Genomic DNA, 16,451 nt, shown 5'->3' with positions numbered 1-16,451 from the left:
TTTTTTTTATATTTTCAGAGTACAATTTTGCTGGTCAATGAAAACTTTGGAAATCTTTTCTTTGTACTTTTGTCAGTTAAATAAAGGTTAAAGAGAATGAGCAAATCACAGATTCTTGATTTTATTGCATTTTACAAAATATCCCTGCTTGTCTGGAAATGTGGTAGTAAAAGTGACAAGGAGATGGGGTTTTTATCACTCAACAAGTGAGTATGTTTTTTAGCAGAGTTCATTGTAAAGCATTATCTATTGTGAAGGGTCATATTCATCCACATAGTCACGCAAAGCCGAAGCACAACCAAAACAACGTTCTTCTGCAAAATGCATGCAGTTTTGTTTTTATAACGGCTAAAGGGCCAAAAGTTGCATAGTGTACTTTTAAGTTGTTATTTAATAAAAAATTCAGTGAAAAATTCAAGAACCAACACCATTTGGCATTGTTGACCTGAAACCTGGTGCAATTATTCTTGAGGCACTTTTTGTTGTATGTGTTTAAGCGTGAATTCCTTCAACATTAAAAAAAAAAAAAAAAATCAGTCTGGTTTGGATTGATGGTTTAGACCTATCAGTTTGGAATGATTTGATGCTAAATAAATGATGACACAATTTTTATTTTTGGGTGAACTCACTTTAACTCCTGTGGCTACAGGACTGTCCATGAAGTAAGTGAACTGTCAGTTGGTTTGGATATAAAGCACCTGCTTCATGATGAATAACTAAGCAACTGGTTGTTTTGCATGAATGTTTTATTGCTTTGGAGCCAAAAAGCATATACACTATACACACAAAGTGGAGTCCCATTTCTCTGCACAAAGTAAAAGCCTCTTTGGGAATTTTGTGGAAAATAAATTTATGGTGCTGCTTACGATACTACGCTTACGTTAATTTACTGGAACAGTACAGTGAGAGTGCATGATGCATAAACTTACCCTCTTCACAGATATGTCCATGGAGGTTATGGGAGTGGGTACCTGCAGAGATAAATATAATGAGAAACAGATCTAAAGGTACTCACATTTACACTATAAGTTTGACAGTAAAGACATTTATATTACTACAAAAGATTTCTGCAAATAAATGCTCTTCTTTTGAACTTATAAATTCATCAAAGAATTCAGCATTGATAATAATAAGAACTTTTGAGCTCACAGACCTTGAACACCTGCATTTCCTCCAGTGTGATTTCCTCGCTGGTGAGAGAGTTACTATTTCCTAGTACGATAACCTTTAGCACTGTCCCAATATCTGAAGAGGTCAAAGGTCACAGTTATTCAATCATTCAACCATGGTTACAAATACACTTGAGTATTAAGTAAAGTGATGACACTCCTCCTTACCAGTGCTGATGAACATGACATCATAGTATCCGTCCTCGGCCTGTGTGCGATCAACAGTGATGTGCGTGAGCCTGTAGGGGGCGCCGGTGCGGAGCAGCAGAGGTTGCCGCTGTGAGGGGTAAATGGGGCGCCACATTAGTGGGTGCGTTCGTGCAAATTGCAAAACGGCATCTGGAAACTCCAGTGTGCTACGGAAGGCACGGCCAGGCTGGGCCGTGATTTTACTGGGACAAACTCCTGGTCGTGGATAAGGGACTCGTCCTTCATAAGGTCCCCACTGATAGTCCGGTCCTTCTTTATGAGCAAACGGCCCATTAAATGCCTCACGGATATCAGCCATACTATAGACACACACTGCATATCCCTGAAACACATTACTAGAGAGAGAAAATGTTCTGTTAGACACAAAAAACACCTGATTAATGTGTTTATACATAGACATATATACAGTGGGTATGGAAAGTATTCAGACCCCCTTAAATTTTTCACTCTTTGTTATATTGCAGCCATTTGCTAAAATCATTTAAGTTCATTTTTTTCCTCATTAATGTACACACAGCACCCCATATTGACAGAAAAACACAGAATTATTGACATTTTTGCAGATTTAATAAAAAAGAAAAACTGAAATTCACATGGTCCTAGGTATTCAGACCCTTTGCTGTGGACCCTTTGAGTCCAGCTGTGTTTGATTAGACTGATTGGACTTGATTAGGAAAGCCACACACCTGTCTATATAAGACCTTGCAGCTCACAGTGCATGTCAGAGCAAATGAGAATCATGAGGTCAAAGGAACTGCCTGAAGAGCTCAGAGACAGAATTGTGGCAAGGCACAGATCTGGCCAAGGTTACAAAAAATTCTGCTGCACTTAAGGTTCCTAAGAGCACAGTGGCTCCATAATCCTTAAATGGAAGACGTTTGGGATGACCAGAACCCTTCCTAGAGCTGGCCGTCCGGCCAAACTGAGCTATCGGGGGAGAAGAGCCTTGGTGAGAGAGGTAAAGAAGAACCCAAAGATCACTGTGGCTGAGCTCAGTGATGCAGTCGGGAGAAAGTTGTAGAAAGTCAACCATCACTGCAGCCCTCCACCAGTCGGGGCTTTCAGCTGCAGGGACAGGACGACTGGTTGCAATTGAGGGAAAGATGAATGCGGCCAAGTACAGGGATATCCTGGACGAAAACCTTCTCCAGAGTGCTCAGGACCTCAGACTGGGCCGAAGGTTTACCTTCCAACAAGACAATGACCCCAAGCACACAGCTAAAATAACGAAGGAGTGGCTTCACAACAACTCCGTGACTGTTCTTGAATGGCCCAGCCAGAGCCCTGACTTAAACCCAATTGAGCATCTCTGGAGAGACCTAAAAATGGCTGTCCACCAACGTTTACCATCCAACCTGACAGAACTGGAGAGGATCTGCAAGGAGGAATGGCAGAGGATCCCTAAATCCAGGAGTGAAAAACTTGTTGCATCTTTCATAAAAGACTCATGGCTGTATTAGATCAAAAGGGTGCTTCTACTAAATACTGAGCAAAGGGTCTGAATACTTAGGACCATGTGATATTTCAGTTTTTCTTTTTTAATAAATCTGCAAAAATGTCAATAATTCTGTGTTTTTCTGTCAATATGGGGTGCTGTGTGTACATTAATGAGTAAAAAAATGAACTTAAATGATTTTAGCAAATGTCTGCAATATAACAAAGATATATATATATATATATATATATATATATATATATATATATATATAATAACATAAAAGTTTAATTTAAAATGCATTATACAAAGATGAAAACTGAATGAAACAATACAGTGCAACTGGTGAGCTAAAGTACAGCACAGTGCTTTAAAAAGGAAATGCACAGATAAACATGTTTTCAGTCTGGATTTGAGACCGACCTGATTGTGCTGAATATTGCGTAGATCTCTGGATTGGTTTCATCTTTGGTCCTTAACAGAAACACATCCTCTGCACGACAAACATCACACAAGGGGCGTAAGAGATCAAAATGATCTCAAGTTTATATAATATTGTATATAAAAAGCTGAGGGCGTGTGTTTGTTTATCGTCTCACCCAGCTGGTGAAAGTGTGTTTGGATGCCGTGAGGTCCAGGAACAGAACACACCAGTCGGGCTTTAATAAATGTGCTCCACTTATTCACCAAAACCCTCTGCCCACCTACATCATTCTGAAATCACATAAACAATAAATGATGAGGCATTGAATTCATTTCTAAACTCTAACAGACTGGCAAAAATTCAAATCCCAGTATTTACCCCCGGACCACACACACAATGAACTCTGGGTAAAACAAACTATCCCAGTGTCTCAATTTGTATACTATCCATCCTAAGTAGAATGGAATTAAAATTAGTGCATCTCAAATCATAGTGCATTGAAACTAGTATACGAGAGGTGTAACAGTGCATCCATACATGTTTTTTCCTACAAGCGCTTATTAAATTGAGTTTATGGCAGATCACATTTGACTTTTTTGGGTGAAGTGGTTTAATTAAGGCTGTCACACACCCCAAATCCCTGTAATTTGAACACTGTTTGTATATAAACATTCAGTTGTAACTGTTCCCGTGGGAACAAGAACAGTTGAATATCACAAAATATCTCCCAGCCTCACCCAGTTATGGAGATTATGGCACTGTAAGGGAAGGATTGTTACGGATCCCAAAAAAAGCAAAACAGCTGGGTGGCGTAAAGGATCTGAAATCTGTGTAATCTGTATATGTGGAAATAATCACCCTCTCTGCAGTGCAAGCGCGTGTGTGTGTGATTTGGGAATGTGCTAGAGCTGAACAATGAATAGCAGTCAAAGTGACAGTAATGTGCGATTGACCCCGGCTCTTTGAACACTGACCTCTGAATGACAGAGAGAGATTTGTACTGCTCCCCTTACTCTACAGACCTTTGTGTGTTAGTGTGTATGTGTGTGTATGGATACTGGGGTAATCGGTGAGTGTGTGTGTGATTCAGAGGCATGCAAACCATCCAACAGCTGTGTGTATGGGGTTGACAAAAAGGCAAGAGCACTCCAGTATACTGGCCTACTTGTGCCTGGATGTATGTATATGGTGTTTGTTGTGGTTTGCCTCACCGCACACAATCGTCCAATGCGTGTGTGTATGGCTCCTTCATCGTCTCGCTCTGCGGTCTCTGTTGCTCTTTCAGTGAAGAAAAAATAAATTTTATCGTCATCTCTGTCTGCACTGTCAGGAATGAGGTGGGCCGCAACAAACCTGGGCTCTGCACACACAAACACACACAAGTCCCAGGATTTAAAATATGAAAATACCTAACAAAATAATAAAGACTATATTTTTAAAAATATAATTATGAATAAATAAAAACTGAGATAACTATTGCAGTATTTACTGTATGAAAATGATTTATTAAAAAATTGTACACAAATTATGATTGTTTATTTCCACCAGTTATTTTAGTATTATTTATAAATATTTGGAATTGTACGTTTTTTATCTAGTATTCATATTTCTATTTTATTTAATCTTAATTTCAATTAATGAAAATATTTTAAACAGTTTTTTTAACAATATCAGAACTGATTTCCACAACAACTGTTCCACTAATAAGTTTAGTGTTTCATTTCCAATTAAGCTTTTCAATTGAATAATTATTCAAAAATATTTGATTTTGTGTATTTAGGACACATGGTGCTAGCTATGAAATTAGTCTTAGCAAGACAAAGGAGTCATCCATTTTATTTCAAAAAAATTAAAATGTCAATTCCATCACCATCATTTCCACCAAAAAAATACTATAAAATACATAAGAAATAAGAATGTGTTTCTTAAAATCAATATCAAGTATTTTTGTACCGTGTAGAATTCTCTGATCAGTCTCTGTTCTCATGGGCGAGCGAGTCCCTAAACCTCTCAAAATCACAGAGTCTCTCCCCAAAAAATCAGCAGTCAGACCAGTGTACAGCTCTCCACCTGACGGAGAGAGAATGAGCATTGGAAGTTATTGCAGACAGATGAATTCTCAATCTCTTTCATGAGAGAGAAAAAAATAGTAAAAAGAAATTTTTTTGCAGGAAGCCCCACTGTTAAAATTTTCATTCAATCATGTTATCAGTTATAAAACACACATTCACACACACACACCTATAAATCTTGATATAGTCAACAGCCTTTCAAAGTCACACACACACAGTTTTTTAATACTAGTGTACATACTAAACTTAAATATGTTTATAATTTAAGTACGAACACACACATATTTTATGTATGAGCACACATTGCCTCTGTTGCCCATCAATTATCTGACAGAAATACGTGCATGGTAGTGTATGTGAAAGATTTCCAAGTTCACTAATATGCAATCTTGAAAATCTGTCCCAAAACATATTGCATCTGGCAAAATGATACGCAGGGAAAGCCAAGATTGTGCAGTGTTGTAAAGGCACATGCTATATGCTCTGGGAGATGTGTCTATGCCCCAGAAGACTGTAACACACCCATGAACATACACACAGAAGACCCCCATGACACTAAAGCTGGCCTGAAGAGCACCTCAAATTTCCCCCATCTGAGCACTCAATCTACAAAGGGCCATAAACTCAGAGACAACTGACAAGCAGAAATCTCCACCCTACACACACAAGAGCCAAAATATATACACACACACACAAATGTGCTCTGACATTCTCAAACACACAACTTAAACATGTAATGGCATGAACTTTTACACAGAAACTTAACACATTGGCATTGTACCTGTGAAGGTGCTTGCAAAGGGTAGTTTGGGGTCATGAGGACACTTCCCTCTCCCATTCTGCACCATGGTACGGTCCAAACTGAACACATGCTGCCAACAAGAAGTCACATCAATTTCACAACTCAACAATAAACTACAGTTCACACATGAATTTATCTTGCTTGTCAAGAAATGTATTATTTATTTTTACAATACTGTAATGTATTATTAATCCTCATGTTGTGTTTGGGTATTAGAGACCCCTTTTAATATTTCCAAAGATATATTCAATGTTGTAGTATCGGGTTAATACTTCCTGATCATATGAGAACTGATTATAAGCAAAACTTAATAATGTGTTTTAATAATATTACAATTCTACAATACTATATATATTAAAAACGCTTTCTGATGTACACTACAGTTCAAAAGTCGGAGGGACTTTTTAATGTTTTTGGAAGAAGTTTCTTATGCTCACCAAGGCTGCATTTATTTGATCACAAATATATTAAAAACAGTAATATTGTGAAGTATTAAGATTTAAAGGTGCCCTAGAATTAAAAATTTAATTTACCTTGGCATAGTTGAATAACAGGAGTTCAGTACATGGAAATGACATACAGTGAGTCTCAAACTCCATTGTTTCCTCCTTCTTATATAAATCTCATTTGTTTAAAAGACCTCCGAAGAACAGGCGAATCTCAACATAACACCGACTGTTACGTAACAGTCGGGATCATTAATATGTACGCCCCCAATATTTGCATATGCCAGCTCATGTTCAAGGCATTAGACAAGGGCAGCCAGTATTAACTTCTGGATCTGTGCACAGCTGAATCATCAGACTAGGTAAGCAAGCAAGGACAACAGCGAAAAATGGCAGATGGAGCAATAATAACTGACATGATCCATGATAACATGATATTTTTAGTGATATTTGTAAATTGTCTTTCTAAATGTTTCGTTAGCATGTTGCTAATGTACTGTTAAATGATGTTAAAGTTACCATTGTTTCTTACTGTATTCACGGAGACAAGAGCCGTCGCTATTTTCATTTTTTAAACACTTGCAGTCTGTATAATGCATAAACACAACTTCATTCTTTATAAATCTCTCCAACAGTGTAGCATTAGCCGTTAGCCATGGATCACAGCCTCAAACTCATTCAGAATCAAATGTAAACATCCAAATAAATAATATACTCACATAATCTGATGTATGCATGCAGCATACATGACGAACATCTTGTAAAGATACATTTTGAGGGTTATAATAGCTGTGTGAACTTTGTTTATACAATGATAGAGTCGAGAGCTTGGGAGCAATTAAAGGGGCCGCAGCCTGAATCGGCACATTTCTAATTATGCCCCAAAATAAGCAGTTAAAAAAATTAATTAAAAAAAACTATGGGGTATTTTGAGCTGAAACTTCACAGACACATTCAGGGGACACCTTAGACTTATATTACATCTTTTTAAAAAAATGTTCGATGGCACCTTTAAAATAACTTTCTTCTTTAAATATATTTTAAAATGAATTTTCAGCAGCAATTACTCAATGTTAGGGAGTAACTAACTAAAGATGCAATGCAACTAACTTTTTCACTTTTTTTCACTTTTACTTCCCACATTTATCAGTAGCCTGACAGTATTTCGGCTATATTCGTAATAGCAGAGCTTCTCAAGAAACAAACTACTTTTTTCAAACAAGTACCAGAGAAGCATAACACAACACTACATCATTGTTATTCTTGGTCTATCATACACAGCTTTACAGCCAAAAGAGCTGAGGCAATGATTGTGCTTTCATACACAACCTTTTTCCTCTCTCTTACTGTAAGTAGAACTGGGAAATGGTTAGTTTGAGTTAACATTTATATAAACCAGTTCAAATAAATGATTTACTGATTCCTGATTCAAGTCCTGGTGAATAAATACGTGAAATACTGATGTTTGTCAGTATTTTTTCAACTAAATGATCTACATTAGAGTTTTAACTAGTTTTAACTTTTTTGTGGCAAATGCTCTGATTATAAAAAATAAACAAAATCGAGTTTGAGCTTCTAGGCTGTATCATATAAGTTATTTTGGTTACACTTTTTTTTTTTTTTCGATAGTCCACTTTAGACATTCTACTAACTATAAGTAACTACATGTCAACTACCAGCCATTAGAGTATTAGTAGACTGACTGCTTAATATCTGCTAATGCTTTATTTTCTTCCCCAACAGACATTTACTGACTATAAGTAACTTTTCAAGTACATATCAGCTTATACTAACCCTAACTTTAACCTTACAGTCTACTAATACTATATGAGAGTTAGTTGACATGTAGTTGCAAAGTTACTCAGTAGAATGTTTGCAGTGGACTATTGAAATAAAGTGTAAACGAGTTTTCATCTAAAGTGTAATTATAGTAGAGGAGTAGTTTTTACTGTCAATGATGTCATACACTGAATGGGTGAGTCCAGTAATGCCAAAAACAGATTAAACCTCTAGTGAACTGTGCCAGTTCCATTACACAATGTAGCATTGTCTATTTGTCAAACATTTCTGACGCGCTGTGCGGTGACACATCAGTTAAAACACCTCAAAGGAAGGAAGTAAAAGCAGATCACTCTGTATTCTGTCTAATGCCAGAATATACATATGACTGTATAACTCATCTCTCTATTCTATCCTCTGCTCTGAATCCTCTGAATTAGTGTGTGTGTGTGTGTGTGTGTGTGTGTGTGTGTGTGTGTGTGTGTGTGTGTGTGTGTGTGTGTGTGTGTGTGTGTGTATGTTTTTGCTTGCTATCTTCTCTCATGATCTAGTCTTGACCTTTAGGGTCAGTCTGTTGGTGGGTGACCTCTGACCTTAAACAATTTGGTCTCTGATATACATAAGCAAATTAGATCCTCCTGATGTGCATACACAAACACACTAGGTGTGAAGTAGTGGGAGGGAGTGTTAGTGCGTATGTTACCTCTCCACGGTGTCCGACGTTCACATACGCACACACGGGTTGGAAAGCTCCAGTTCCACAGGCCAGCAGATGAGTGCGGTTAAATGGCTGCAGTAAACGCACAAAGTTTGCACACTCCGTCTGTTACAAACACACACACAAAAATAGAGGTCATATTAAAAATTTGGGAGTTTTGGTAGCAAATGAGGCTACAATTTGGATCATTACAGCACAATTCCTTACACAAACATACAAACACATATTTTACTTTGGAAAATCAGGTTAAACTCAGCAAGTGCAGTTCATGCTCATAAAGGATTTTGGTATGTGTTAGTTTGACTGATATTTCCCTGGAGTGCTTGAATGGAGAGTTACAGGAATCAGCCATTTTTATGGATCAGAGAAAAAGACCGAACAAATATCAAGAAAATGATCCCTACTTAAAACTCACTGAAGACCAATCAGAGCTTTCAACATGGGAAAGAAGCTCTTAAGGTTCAATTACTGAAGGGTTCAGAAAGAGGAAGACGTCACACACACACATACAAACACACACGCACTATCAACATGTACACACTCTAACTATGGCCACCTGTATGCCGCCTCATTGACTGTGAAATCAGTGTGGCATAAATGAACGAAAGGTCAAGGGTCATAAAAGATGCAGGCAGATGCTCAAACTGCGACCAGATGTTAACTAGCAGGACTGCGAGAGCAAGAGAGATCCAAAGCAGCAATGTACCATTCACTTAGCATAAACAGGGCATAAAACAGAACCTGAAGCTTATGGAAGGTCACAAGCCATCAAACAAAGCTGAGCTGCTTTTTTCACCAGGAATGGCATAAAGTCACCCAAGAGCAATGTGAAAGACTGATAGAGAGCCTTCCAAGACATGCAACCAAATATTGATTTATGAACTCTCCCTAAGTTAAAACATTAGTATTGTGTTGTTGTTTTGTTTAAAAATGAATACTTGTTTTCATTGCATTATTCAAGGTCTGAAAACATGGCATCTTTTTGTCATTTTGACCATTTGTCATTTTTTTTGCAAATAAATGCTCTAAATGACAACGTTTTTACTTGAAATTGGGAAGAAATGTTGTCAGTAGTTTAAAGAATAAAACAAAAATGATCATTTTACTTAAACATATACATATAAATAGTAAATCCAGAGAAACTGCCAATTTTGTTGTGGTTTCTTAATTTTTTCCAGAGCTCTATTTATATATAGTATATACTGTTTTTATGAAGCACTTGTTCAGGTGCTTAACTTATTAATGCTTATTAATGACAATCTCAGGAGGTCAAACTTAATATTTAATAAGCTGTTTAATTTTCCATTCATTTTCAATGAGGTTTGCAATTTTTATAGCCCTCTTACCAATATTTGGGGCAAAACTGATTTGTAAAATTTATTTTAGCAATAAATATTCAATTAAATGTACATGTTCAAATAAACAATAAATAAATGAATATGTAAATAAACGACTTTGGTCATTAAAATTAGTTTAAAAAAATTATTACAATGAACTGAATATCAAATTAACAGATTATGTCTAAATTAAGCCTTTGTTGTATGATTGTAATTGTTGGATACAATAAAGAAGGCCAAGACTTCTGAGGTTTCTGATCTATTATTTATTTAATTTATTAACCTATTTACAATAGTTTATCTAAAATATCTAATAGGTCTCATATAAAAGGAGATTTGTGCTTCTAATGTAAAAAAAAAAAAAAAAAAAAAATGTCCCATAATCATGTAAAGTGACACCAGCCACTTTTTGGGACACTTTTGTGTGAGCTATGTTCTGTGTTACATAAAACTTTTCACAAAACGTTCATATCTGTGATTTTTTTCAGTGTTACACCAGCTAGAGCATACATGAAAAACAAATATCCTGTTTAATTCCCTTACACATACTCACACAATGAACAGAGTCATTAAAACACCGCTGTGAAATAACAGTCACCTGTCACATCAAACAATACTGCCGGGACAGTCACCAGAGCATGTAACCATGGAGGCACCTCACATTTCCACTTTAACGAGTGAAACATGCTAAACACTAGCAGATGCAGTGTATATCCCTATGTGTGTGCATGTGCAGACTTTCCACCATTGGGGACTGAGGACAGGAAAGCTTTAACTTGGAACATAATTAACCTATTCATGGTGCTGAAAGAAAAAAAGGAGAGGCTAAATTAGAAGAAAAGAACAAGAAACAGAAATAGAAAAAGAAAGCAAAGAGGAGTTTAAAAAATGAGAGAATAACTACGTTCTGTGTATTGGGACAGCCTTCTTCGGTCATTAGGTTTAAGAGACTCATGAGTCACACACACACTTGGTTGGAAGCAAGACAACAATAAGTTAGTGGATCAAATCTCATTTATGGGCATTTGGCTTCTGCTCTCCAGTCATCAAGCCAACTGCAGCACACTCAGAGTATAGCTGAGGATGGACAGATGTTTTCGTTTGAAACTCCAGTCCAGATTGAACCACATGAAATAAGTTTGAGAATCACACTAACCAAACATTCCAAAACAAACATACATTTGATGATTTTTACTGTCATCTTGCTGGATTTAGGATATTCACTAAATAACCTGACATCTAAAGTGCTGGCTTCCAAAAAAAAAAAAAAACTTTGGAAACTGTGACGCACCACTGACCCGACCTATGAGTGTGTTGATGTTCTTAGCGAATTCAGAACCAGAACCAGTTATTCACTCACCTCGGGATCTTTCCCTTTGAGAATACAGTCTTCACGGTTCCCAGGCAACGAAGGCCAATGGATCTGGAGATAAAAAGAAAAACAGATGAAATTTATCATCTTACAAATTAAGCACACACTTAGCATAGAAACTCATTTACTTGTTAAGATTATTTAAACCTCTAAAGATCCAAACAATTACAAAACCAGACACCAGTTAAAGACACCATGAATCAAAATGGACGATGGTTATTTTACAACAATGATCCAATGATTCGTCACAATATTCGTCACAATAGTGGAGAAACGATGATCACAATTTCCATGTAATTTCTATGTGACTTCTGTTGCAGCATTAAATGGAATTGCAAAAAGAATGTCTGTTTCTGAACACCATTAAACTGCCATTGGCCATACAAACAGACAGTCTTATGCCATTGGTTGAGCTGATGTTGCTGTGTCTGTACTCTTAATTAAACAGTGTAATGTTTTGAAAGTTCCACAGTGCCAGTGTTTACACTCTTCTGGAAAACCAATCTACAAATGGCTTATTATATTTGACTCTGCTCATTATGTGGGGTAAAGTGAGTGTGTCTCTGAGGGTGGGTGTGTGACAAAAACATTTTTTTGCTGCTCCCATGAGTGTCAACAATAAAGGTGGAGTTATGAAAACAATAAATCTGAGAGTGTGAAAGTCACAAAAACATATTCTGATGTTATGAATGATTGAGAAATAAACATAATTCCATCTGCTGGGTCCTCAATTCAAATATATATACAGTGATTGCACATCCTGACACATTAATTTCCCATGTGTCAAAGAACAGTCTGGCACACAACGATTGTCACGTTCAGACCTCACACAGAGTTTTAGGTTTGTTTATACAGATCTGCAAACATTTGCAGACTTCATTGCATCATATGGTCTCCTTTAACGAAGCAGAATATAATGTAATTTTAATTAGCAATTTGTGTGAGTAGATACTGTATATCAACTGTACTGTACTGTACACTCAGTATACATCAGTCACACATAACAAAAATATATTCAAATAAAATAATGTAATGTTAAATAGTGATCCTGTAGCTCAATCCTGGAGCATGTAGATAGCAATGCCAAGGTCATGGGTTAAATTCCCAGGGAACAGATGTACACTTTGAATGCAATTTAAGTCACTGTGGATATGTCTGTCAAATGCGTAAAATTGACTGATTAACCTCTTTGCATCACACAGTTACAAAGTCATTCCACTGCTTGTAAAATTTTTAGATATCATTCAAACAATGTTGCTCTTCAAACCAGCTGTTCAAGCCTTCATATGATTAAATCATTAGTGAGTCATTTGTTTTTATTTATCCTTTCAAGCTCTTACACATTTTGACATTGTCTAAATCCGGAACCTGTAATCAACAATGTTACCCAGCATCCTTCCTGTGCGTAAAGGTATTTCCTGTTTCCTTAATTAGTCATCACCTTTATTCTTCAGGACACTTTTGTACTAGACTATAAAAATAGTCCAAATGTGACCGTCATTAGGTCAGATCGACCTAAAAGGTCATTATTAACCATAAAACTCTGTACAATAGTACATGGAGTGAAGGAAAGGGTCCTGGCTCACTCATTCACCCTTTAATTTGCTCCGGATATAGAATGTTTAGGATTAACCACTCTCCATTAGCCATGAGAGAAACACTGCAGCTAAGATTTACAGACAACTGATCCTGGACCTGCCAATCCTCTGAAAAGAATGAGTGAATGATTTCTCACACTGAACTGAGATCAGCCATGATGAAGGCTGCAGGTGATTCGAGATTAACAGTAAATACATGCCCAAGAGGGAAAAAGGAAGTCTGATCAGGGTTGAGTAATTTTTCCGCTTAAAGAACAACATCATGAATCTTTGCTTGATTCCTGTGGCACTTTCCACTTCGACTGGGAAGCTTTACTGATAGCATCAGCAAAACAATGTTTTACACGTTTTACATCCTCGTTTTGTTTTCTGGTTAAAAAAGGCCAATATCTTTTTCTGTACCTTGTTACTGAAAAGAACATTTCAGCTGTAGCTTCATTTTTGTATTCAAATTCACAGTATTGAATGTAATATATGTGAAAACACAGTGGCCAGTGGCAATACAGCGGCCTTACAGAGTGCATAAGGGCCTAACGAGGCAGAACATGCCTGTCCTTTGGTCAAAGGTCAAGGGGTCATAACCTCAGAGGTGGGAGCCACTCCCATGTGTCTGTCACCATGGCAATGCGCTTCCTCTTCCTGTTCATATCATTTAACAAGGCCACACACAATGATAAGTTCTTCGGAGATTACATACGAAAACAACCACACTTATTGAGGCTCCAGTGACTTGAGTCAAAACATATTCACATGAACAGAAGCTTTAATTAAGCTCAGCCACACACACATATACAAAGTTAATTGCATAGTGAAAAAAACTGCCAAACCCTCGAGACAAGCGGTACCAAAACACTTCTGCTTTTACAGTCCATTTAGTTCAATACTTCTCATAACTCACAACTTTATTGTATAAACTACACCACAAAACTGTGACAATAACCCAAAAAAGGAGACCAAACACAGGTCTTGTAAAATAAAGCAAGACCATTTATGTGTTTATATGTCTAAATGCGGTCTAAACACGGTCTAAACAAGTCTTTGTCACAAGTGAGGTCAGTTTATATGACTTTAATGTGTGTTTGTGGACAGCTGTTTCTGTGTGATTTTTTAATAAACATCGAGAAAAGAGTTCTAAAAGAAACAAAACAATGTGTATTATATTAAGATAGTATTATATTGGACCAAACAAACTTTCATAAGTGTATATTTTGATATTTTTGAGTGAGAAAGTGAACAATTTTTGATAACACTAAACATAATTGGCTTGGTTTCTGTGAAAAAAGACCTGAGCTTGCTAACATTTCCCTTGGAGTTTTTAATAAACTTTTCTATAATATGAATAATAATCTTAATCAGGGGTCGGCAACCTTTTTGTCATGAAGTGCCATTTTTAAGTTTCCTAGTTAATTACTGTGCTATGCTCAAAGTTAAATGTTTTTCTATGTATACCAACTCTCAGTGGATGTCTTTGACTAGTGGGATGTATCTTGCTGTTGAAACTCCTTGTCAAGTTAAAACAAATCTGCTTCTTTTCTTTTGTTCTATTTTTTTTCCAACTTTAAACGCAAGACTGCATCGTACAAGAACCGGCCTTTACAAGCCCCTTACTAATCATGTGTAAAATGTGTCAGCACATGTAAGTGTCTCCTGATTTTATCTATGTCTGTAGATAATAGTCTCCAGTAGAGCAGACTGAATAACATGACACCTCTCACTATAACACACCCTCACACAGCTACACCATCACTTGCACTTTTTCTGGGCTCTTACACTTGTGTTCGTTGTGACAGCTTATTATCTTAACCTTATCGCAATGATAGTGTGTCCGCTACCTCTTTAGCATCATGTGTGTGATCCAGTCTCAGTGAGTAGAGAACATCCTTCCCTCCCAGGAAAAGCCTGTCATGATATTCATCCAAAAACACAGCCGACAAGTGCAGATCCCCATGGAAACCACTGAAAATGGAGGTACGGTTTGTGGCCAACAGATCTGTGGGAAAGGGAGAAAGAGAAAGAGATATGAATTATTAATGACGTGACAATGAACACTACATTTAAACTGAAAAATGACAATAAATCTGTCTCTCCGGGTCAAAGTAGACTGACATTATGAGGAGAGAATGGTGATGAAGTGCAGAAAGATGACACTCATCTTACATCCAGAACAGAAGGAGAAACACTTGGAGTTTGTAGAATGTGAATGATGGGAGCTCTCTAAGAATTAAATCCCTCTTTATCTGTTTCTCTTGTTGTCAACTAAATTTAATTGTGAAAAGGTAAAAGATTTCCCTGTGCAGATTTCGTATCAGGTTCAAGTTGGTCACATGAATTTGCCAAGTTTACTAACAGAAAACTGTGTGTACTTAAGTCTCTTAGAATCAAAGTTGTAAAATTAAATTTTGTATCATGTCAGTCTTGTATCAGCAAATGTATGTGTGTGTGTGCGCGTGTTTGTGTGTTTTATAGAAAGCTAATTATAATTACTACAGATTAACCCAAACCCAAACTCTGAAAGAAAACTTTTAGAATTTATGAAAATTGTTTTCCTTTCTAATCGATTTTCCAGATGAGAATATCCCTCAAATGCCGCCAGTGGCATTTTGCTCATTTTAAACTACAGATAATTACTGCACACACACGCTGGGTTTCCATGTTTTATGGGGACTTTCCTTAGATATAATGATTTTTATACTGTATAAAGTGTATATTCTATCCCCTAACCCTAAACTTACCCATCACAGAAAACTTTCTGCACTTTGACATTTTCAAAAAAACATAATTTAGTGTGATTTATAAGCTGTTTTCCTAATGGGGGCCAAAAATATTGGCATCTTTGTGGGGATATTTTGTCCCTATAATGTACCACACACACACATTCTCTTGCTGTCTTTCTCTATTATCCTGAAGTACAGCTCTACACTCCCTCCACATTCCCCTCATATAATGTGCATTTGGATAGAAAAGAGGAGTGGAGAAAGAGCAGCTGAAGGAAGAATGAGGCCTCGTTGAGAGGGTGGCACGCGTCTAAAGCCGCTAATGGGGCGCTGCTGAAAAGATCACAAACAGAAGCCAAACAACAAAGCCAAATG

At 36.9% G+C, this 16,451-nt stretch overlaps 1 protein-coding gene across 1 annotated transcript in view; it reads right to left on the bottom strand.

Annotated features, from left to right (window-relative positions):
* Positions 1–16,451, bottom strand: part of sema3bl (sema domain, immunoglobulin domain (Ig), short basic domain, secreted, (semaphorin) 3bl) — a 34,054-nt gene that overhangs the window by 5,480 nt on the left and 12,123 nt on the right. Inside the window, exons 2-12 of the mRNA XM_048210012.1 lie at positions 15,195–15,352; positions 11,753–11,815; positions 9,041–9,160; positions 6,092–6,182; positions 5,192–5,308; positions 4,450–4,598; positions 3,414–3,528; positions 3,238–3,307; positions 1,338–1,714; positions 1,154–1,245; positions 930–971 (exon numbers count right to left, since the gene is read on the bottom strand). Coding sequence (XP_048065969.1) covers positions 930–971; positions 1,154–1,245; positions 1,338–1,714; positions 3,238–3,307; positions 3,414–3,528; positions 4,450–4,598; positions 5,192–5,308; positions 6,092–6,182; positions 9,041–9,160; positions 11,753–11,815; positions 15,195–15,352 — 1,394 coding nt within the window. The remainder of the gene's footprint in view (positions 1–929; positions 972–1,153; positions 1,246–1,337; positions 1,715–3,237; positions 3,308–3,413; positions 3,529–4,449; positions 4,599–5,191; positions 5,309–6,091; positions 6,183–9,040; positions 9,161–11,752; positions 11,816–15,194; positions 15,353–16,451) is intronic.

This window comes from Megalobrama amblycephala, linkage group LG12, assembly GCF_018812025.1.
Source record: "Megalobrama amblycephala isolate DHTTF-2021 linkage group LG12, ASM1881202v1, whole genome shotgun sequence".
Taxonomy (NCBI): Eukaryota; Metazoa; Chordata; class Actinopteri; order Cypriniformes; family Xenocyprididae; genus Megalobrama; species Megalobrama amblycephala.
The sequence above is the reverse complement of the archived record's forward strand: the minus strand, read 5'-3'. Positions and strand labels throughout refer to the sequence as shown.